The sequence below is a fragment of the Labrus bergylta genome, chromosome 24 (assembly GCF_963930695.1).
Source record: "Labrus bergylta chromosome 24, fLabBer1.1, whole genome shotgun sequence".
NCBI lineage: Eukaryota > Metazoa > Chordata > Actinopteri > Labriformes > Labridae > Labrus > Labrus bergylta.
In genome coordinates this window covers 1,514,854-1,522,832 of record NC_089218.1, presented here as the reverse complement: position 1 = coordinate 1,522,832, position 7,979 = coordinate 1,514,854, and the positions used below count along the sequence as shown (strand labels likewise).

Sequence of the window (7,979 nt, the reverse complement as noted above, 5' to 3'; positions counted from 1 at the left end):
ATCCCAAGGGAAGTCCATGAAACAAAGCAGTCAAACCCAGAATAAAAATATGTTATATACAGACACACACTAAACTGTTCCTCCAGAATTAATGTCCACAGTAACACGAGTGATAACTCTATGAATCATTGTCCACATTTATTTCAATAATGTTTCATACTTCACAAACGCAGTCAGAGTAAAGATGCATGCATCACATGGACAGGCACATACATATAGACTTGACAAAAACTAATCTGAACTTTAATTAAATACACTTTCATTCACACGCAGCCTGTATACAGTCGATTCAAGTTATTCTAACAATATGAAGTGTTGCAGTTAATCAGTCTGAACATTTGGGGGCACTCCATTTTAAAATTAACATTTCATCGGTCGGTTGGCAGACAAACAAAAAGTTGACACTCTTCTGTCATTAAGGCAAGATACTGCTGTATTTACATTCATTAATATATGACCAAACAATAAGAAAATATATATTTTAAAATAAATACTGAAATAGTAGTACAGACAGGAAGTACAGCCCTGTAGTAAATCAGAGTTTCCATTGGCACATTCTCAGTTATATATTAGCTTTTGATGCTGAAGTCATCTACATACTGCTGTCTTATTAAGTTTGGTTTGCTACTTCCAAGCATATCTTCTTTTTCAAGAATGGCTCACAAGCATGATTGTTCTTTCCCTTAGACAAGAATGCATCATGTTGAAGCTACTACCCATGACTCGGGTACAAAGATATCTACTCCATGACCCGAGCCATGACCAGGCCAGCAAAGATTTAGAATGACTGAACTTACAAACAGAACAACTTATCGGGCAATAGTAAAATAATTTCAGTGCAGACATGAACTGTCTTGCGCTTTTGTCCCTGAAATAACACTGATGCCAAACAGCAGCTTAAAGTGTTTAGCGGTTGGATAGATCCTGGGTGGAGGCGTTTACAGACTTTAGAGAGAACTGGGAATGAATGTCAAAACATGCAGCATCGTTTACTAAAATTGCAAAGGCTAGCAGCTATGGGAAGCAAATACTTTGGTTGAGGCTCCATAGAAAATATCTGATTTCAACAGCCCACTGACCCAGACTGTAACAATCAAACAGTCTGGAAGCTATCACTCTTACAGATGGTCTTAAAGCTGGCACAGATAAGCTGAAGAGTTAAACTTCACCCCGTACCCAAACCCAGCATAAAGAGGTGCAGTGAATGTAGTGTAGAAGGTGTGGAGGTGGGTCAGGGTGTCAGAGGAGACTCTGTAAAACGACAGAGTCCCAGCAGGACAGTCCACATAAACTCCTACTCTGTGGGAGACAGAGGACGGGGGAAGTGGGATGAGTGTCCCGCTGTTATCGTGCCAGGCGTTGTATCCTCCGTCAGTGCAGGTCAGACTCCAGGATTGATCATTCCCTCCAAACTTAGAGCCATCGCTGTCTCCATTTCTTGCAATGCCACTGTAACTCACTGCGATGTAAACCTTTCCAACCCACTCAACCTCCCAGTAACAGCGACCAGTCAGACCCTGTTCACACAGCACCTGAGGCCAGTAGTCAAATCTCTCTGGGTGATCAGGATACGGGTGCTCCTTTCTCAGATCAGCCACCTTTTTGTTGTTTTCAGACAGTTTGAGGAATTTGTGGGCTGTGTTGGGATCCAGTGTGAGTTCACAGAAATCTAAAGGAGACACAAGAAGGTTTGGTTTGATGGTTTCAATCCTCTTGTAAGAACAACTTGGGTTTTGTTTTTGTGAATCCAAACAAGAAATACTTACACTTCCTCACACCTGGTCTCAACCACTCTACCCCGCTGGGGTTACATCTGAAAAACAGACAAAGAGAGAAGTCAGGGTGGGTTGACCTAACAAAGTCAGAAAACTAACTCTAAGTCTTTTTTATGCTTCATAATGTGTACACATCATCATTGAGAGCGTGTTTACATACGTGAGAGTGTCCAGACTCCATTGGGGATCCTCCAGCACAGCGAACAGACGCTTCACTCCTAAGTCTCCTGGATTATTGTAGCTCAGGTCCAGTTCTCTGAGATGGGAGGGGTTGGAGCTCAGTGACGAGGCCAGAGATGCACAGCCTTCCTCTGTGATCAGACATCCTGACAACCTGCAAATAATGCAGATATGGCAATAAAGAATGACTTGTCTGGTCAATATCCTAATATGGCCCCAATAGTCATTACAAGTCTAGACCGTAGTCCTTTTAGCAGAAGGCAAAGGAAAAGCTTCTTCCAACTGTGAAAAACCTCATGCAGATCTAGACTCTTGGTAGTTGGCCATCTGTCTTGACTCATTTAGCCATGTATAACAACATGTCATCTATGTAGCTAGCATACCTTCTGGTACCTATTTCAAGTCTACTTGTGGTTTGTAGAAGGACTAGGACTGTCTACACGTAGTCTTGTGGAGGCGGCTACTGAGTACTGGGTGCTGGGGATGATGAGTAGTAACCACTATTGTGTCATGGATGTTTAACCCTTATGAGAGTGTATCACTCAGGCCTTAACCACGAGGCTTACACAGTTAAAGAGCTTAAGAGGTTGTATATATTCAAACATAAACTTAAACAGTAATTTAAACTGAATCTCTTAAGACCTGTAGTTTAAACTTTGACCATGACCCTAATAAGATAAATAAACTCATTTAAAAAAAAAATGCAGACAATACCTAAAGACCTTGTCTTACCTCAGAGTTTCCAGTGAACAGTTTGGACTTTCCAAACCGGTTAAAAGCATCTTGACACCTGAATCCTGCAGGTCGTTGTTACTCAGCTCCAGCTCTCTTAGACTGGAGGACTTGGAACTGAGGACTGAAGACATAGCTTCACAGCTTCTTCCAGAGAGGTTACAACCGCTCAGTCTAGATAGAAATAATAAGCAGGTGATGAGAAACTATTGTGCAATTGTATTGTTGGTCGGACAATTTATAAAAAGACCTACAAGACTTTCTTGGATGCTTTGACCACTGGCAGCAGCTTCAGAAGAGCCTCCTCTGAAGCAGAGTATTTCTTCAGGTCAAACACGTCCAGATCTTTTTCTGATGACAGTAAGATGAAGACCAGAGCTGACCACTGAGCAGAAGAGAGCTGGTCAGTAGCGAGGCTACCGGATCTAAGGTACTGCTGGATCTCCTCCACTAGAGAATGGTCCTTAAGCTCATTCAGACAGTGGAACAGGTTGATGCTTTTTTCTGGACTGGGGTTCTCTTCAATCTTCTCCTTTATGTACTGGACTTTGTCCTGACCAGTCTGTGAACTACTTGCTGTTGGTGTCAGCAGACCTCTCAGGAGAGTCTGATTGGTCTGCAGTGAAAGTCCCAAGAGGAAGCGCAGGAACAAGTCCAGGTGTCCATTTGGACTCTTAAAGGCCTTGTCCACAGCACTCTGGTAGAATTTTGTCATTGTTGATTGATGGGAGGTTGATGGTTCTTCTGACATCAGATTGACTCCAGAGTTGGTGAAGGTCAGATGGACATGAAGAGCAGCCAGAAACTCTTGAATACTCAGATGGATAAAGCAGAACAGCTTGTCCTGGTACAGTCCGCTCTCCTCTTTAAAGATCTGTGTGAACACTCCTGAGTACACTGAGGCTGCTCTGATATCGATGCCACTCTCTGTCAGGTCGGATTCATAGAAGTTTATGTTTCCTTTCTGGAGCTGCTCAAAAGCCAGTTTTCCCAGAGACTCGATCATCTTCCTGCTCTCTGGACTCCAGTGTGAATCTGTATCTCCTCCATCACACTTGATGTTCCTCCGTTTGGACTGGACCACCAGGAAGTAGATGTACATCTCAGTCAGGGTCTTGGGCAGCTCTCCTCCATCAGTGGCTTTCAGAACATCTTCCAGAACTGTAGCAGTGATCCAGCAGAAGACTGGGATGTGGCACATGATGTGGAGGCTTCGGGATGTCTTGATGTGGGAGATCATTCTGCTGGCTAATTTTTCATCTCTAAATCTCTTCCTGAAGTACACCTCTTTCTGTGGGTCATTGAAACCTCTGACCTCTGTCACCATGTCAACACACTCAGGAGGGATCTGATTGGCTGCTGCAGGTCGTGTGGTTATCCAGAGGCGAGCAGAGGGAAGCAGGTTCCCCTTGATGAGGTTTGTCAGCAGCACATCCACTGAGGTGGACTTGGTGACATCAGTCAGGGTCTCATTGTTTTTAAAGTCCAGAGGAAGTCGACACTCATCCAGACCATCAAAGATGAACACAACCTGGAACTCTTCAAACCTGCAGATTCCTGCTTCTTTGGTTTCAATAAAGAAGTGATGAACAAGTTCCACCAGGCTGAACTTTTTCTCTTTCAGCACATTCAGCTCTCTGAAAGTGAATGGAAATGTGAACTGCACGTCCTGGTTGGCTTTGTCTTCAGCCCAGTCCAGAGTGAACTTCTGTGTTAAGAACGTTTTCCCGATGCCAGCCACTCCCCTTGTCATCACTCTTCTGATTGGTGTATTTCTTTCAGGTGAGTGTTTATAGATGTCTTCACACCTGATTTTGGTTTCCAATTTTACAGCTTTCTTGGATGCTGTTTCAATCTGTCTGATCTCGTGTTCATCATTGACCTCTCCAGTCCCTCCCTCTGTGATGTAGAGCTCTGTGTAGATCTGGTTCAGCAGGGTTGGATTTCCTGCTTTAGCAATCCCCTCAAACACACACTGGAACTTCTTCTTCAGATTAGATTTGAGGTTAAGTTGGCACATGGCAGGAGATTCTGAAAGTACAAGTAAGATCAAATGATTACTTACTTTGGCAAAATACTCAACTTGCATGGATGGCACTCTGATTTTCTATCAGTATTTCACCCGTTTCTGGTATCCAATGTAAACTATAAGTTAATTTTGGAAAGGTATTCGCTGTTGTTTCAAGGAACTGGACTGGATTGGTTTTAATGTGGGATCTGACTGGATCCTGAGAGAAATTGGGCATTACTTTTTGACAGTACAATATGACCGGAAAGAAATGTGATAAGGAGATAAACTGCAGAAGGGGCAGTTAATTGTTGCATAAGTTTTTCATCTTGTCTGATAAACTGATGTGGGGGTGTCAGGTCGTGTGTCCTCATGAACATCGGTGTGTGTTCTGGACTTTAATAAATGTAAGAATATGAATCCAAGCAGCATTTTAAATCATAAATCCTCTTACTGCTCTGCAGATGGTCAGCCAGCTCCTCATGCTTCATTCTCCTCATAAAGTCAACTGTCATCCTTAGAAACGTCTCTCTGATCCTCCTCCACTGCTCTTTATCCTCGCCGCCCATCAGATGCTCATCCTCGGACGGACTCTCTGAGAACTCTGGGTAATCTGAACTCAGAACTCTCTGGAATTTCTTCAGCTCGTTCTTCACAAAAGTGACCATGTTCTCCTCCAACATCTGGAACAAAATTTGATGTGAACCAAACATCAGATCGAAGTTGGACAGACGGATGAGCATGGGATCGATAAAGTGCATCAGTGAGATTATTATAAAAGGAACAGATGTATTGGTACATACCATAAATATGGAGTCCATGTCTGTTTGCTGCTGCTGGGCAGAATGACTGCAGGTAACATCTGAGCTCTGCAGGTCGACTCTGTGGAGGAACCACGAAGAATGAGCTCAGGTAATAGAAACAAACACAACTGATGAGTCATCAAAACATTCACCCCCCCCGTACAGTGTGTGCCGATCGAGACATGAGATAATCACACCTATTTGGTTTTTTGAACCAGGCTGTAAACATGTTCATCTCTGCTGTAAAAACAGACTTTTTAGAATGGATGTGTATGTGACTTCCTGTGCTTCTGCAGCCAGCCTCTAGTGGACACTCCAGGAACTGCAGGATGTTACACTTCAGCATGTGTAAGTAAGTGTCTTTCTTTCTGTTTGAAACGTTGGTTTATTTTGACGTTGAAACAGAATTTGTTCTGTAAAAATGTTCAGACATAATGAGGACAATGATTCACAGCTTGTTGTTTAGCTTTTTTATATTTGTCGTTATAAAACTCCTGTGCGTGTTTTTCATGGGGATGAAATGTTTAAAGCCGATCAAAATAAACTAAAACTGAAGTGAATATAAAAATCCTTCTCTGAACATATTTCTGTCACAACTCATTTCTTATTTACTCTTCCAGAGAGGAGACTCCGCCGTTAAACATTATAGGCTCAGCCTTCGACTCGTCGTCTCGGAGGCACACACAGCTCATCTCTGATCCAGGTTCAGGTCCAGGTCCAGGTTTCTGTTTGATCCTGTTTGAAGAGATGAATAAGGTTGAATTATATGGTCATCACCCTGAAGGATCCACGCAGTTTGTTTTGACTGAACATTGTTGGTCGAATGAGTTTAGAGTTATACGAAGAGAAAAAATAAAACCAAACAGAAGAGATATAGAGTCTATGAAGGGAGGATGAAGTTTTCCTTCATGGGACATGTTACTGATCTGAAAGCAGGTTTACATTTCACCTGGAGAGGTGCATAGTTGTAAAAACATCACCTGTGCTCTGGACCACAGGGGGTCTTTTGAAACTGGATTGGATCGTCCATGGACATTGTACTCCTGCAGGACACAAAGCTGGGTCCAGGATCAAGGGAGTCTGGTCTTTGGAAGATCCTAATTGACCGGAAATAAATCATTTGTTTTTTAGCCATGAAGATGCAAACGCTGCTGCACAAATGTAAGACCCCTGTTGCCTCGTTACCTTACATGTTTCTTAACGACAGTTGTCTCTTAATTAAATATGGCAGACTCATGTTGGCTCCTCGTGGTCTCACAGATCAACATTCCTGTTGGACAAACCATAAAACGCAATCAACGAGATGGTAACTTCAGGGTAAAACTTTTACTTTGAAAAACCTGACAGTTGTTACTGCTTCTTGTTTGTTTTTGAAGCACAAAGTTCACAAAGGGTCAACCTCACACATGACACCGACAACAACTTTAGTTATGATGAATAAAGACCTGAGGGTCATCATCATGCAGGTGAAGCTTTGGGAAACATGACTGTAATAATAAATAATATAAAGATATATAAATAAAGCCTAAAAATTAGACTTTCAGTCAGTTTGGCTTTACTAACTGCCATCATTGAGCGATTTGATGATGAAAGCTTCAAAAATAAAAACAGAAAAGAGGATGTGATGAGTTGTGAAATTATCTGACGGAGCTTCCCCTCACACTTTCACACTGATGGAGAAATAAAACCATGAACTATAAATGTTTCTATTTCTTTTAAACAAAGTGAATCATTTTGATTTGTCTTTTTTATATATATTGATAAACTTCTTGAAATAAATGTAAATGAAAAGTTGTTCCTTTTCTTGATCAGAGTTTGGTTTGACAGATCCGTGATTTGAGCATTTTTAACATGAAACCTGGTAAAGAAGAAAAGGAGAAGTGTGTCAGCATGCTGGATGTGACAGCCAGTAAACTCGAGTGTGTATGAATCATGGTGTAATAATAACAAGGTCATTACATTTTACTCCCACACACTGATCAGTCTGAGGAAGTCACACAACAAACACAACACTCAGTCTGAGATTAAAAACATAAATTCAAACTTTAAACTCGGCCTGTGTCGGTGAGGAAAACGAACTCACTCAGGGAATCTTAGGGGTTTTTTGTCTCGTTGGGTTTTTCCACTGACTGAGCGGCTGCAACTTACCTGAACAGGTGAGTGTCTGACGTGGTCTTCCTCTGACGGAGGGTTTCTATTCTTCACTCAGTATTCACACCGTTTCCACTCAAACAAAGATCAAACTGGAAATTCTTTAAGAGCTCAAACTTTACCGGAGAACAGAAGCTGCGTGCAAGTCCCGAAGTGAGAGGAAAAACAAGGAAGCGCCTCGACTCGAGACAATCGCGTCATAACTTTCCTTAAAGGAGCTTCCGTATATGGTCGTTTATTGTGTGTCACTTAAGAGACTACGCCCACCTGCTCGGCAGGTGATGACGCAAACATAAGATAATATGTCATAAAATATTAGTTTTCATGCTG

The 7,979-nt window shown here is 42.1% G+C and overlaps 1 protein-coding gene across 1 annotated transcript; it reads right to left on the bottom strand.

Moving 5' to 3' along the window:
* Positions 1-113: 113 nt before the first annotated feature.
* Positions 114-7,857, bottom strand: LOC109997737 (NLR family CARD domain-containing protein 3). Its single transcript, XM_020652333.3, has 11 exons — positions 7,647-7,857; positions 6,689-6,768; positions 6,479-6,595; positions 6,111-6,233; positions 5,499-5,577; positions 5,150-5,378; positions 2,942-4,718; positions 2,688-2,861; positions 1,936-2,109; positions 1,767-1,813; positions 114-1,669 (listed from the first exon to the last, which is right to left on the bottom strand). Exons 2-11 carry the CDS (start codon positions 6,733-6,735, stop codon positions 1,131-1,133), a joined length of 3,306 nt encoding a protein of 1,101 aa, XP_020507989.2. The 5' UTR covers positions 6,736-6,768; positions 7,647-7,857; the 3' UTR covers positions 114-1,130.
* Positions 7,858-7,979: the final 122 nt, after the last annotated feature.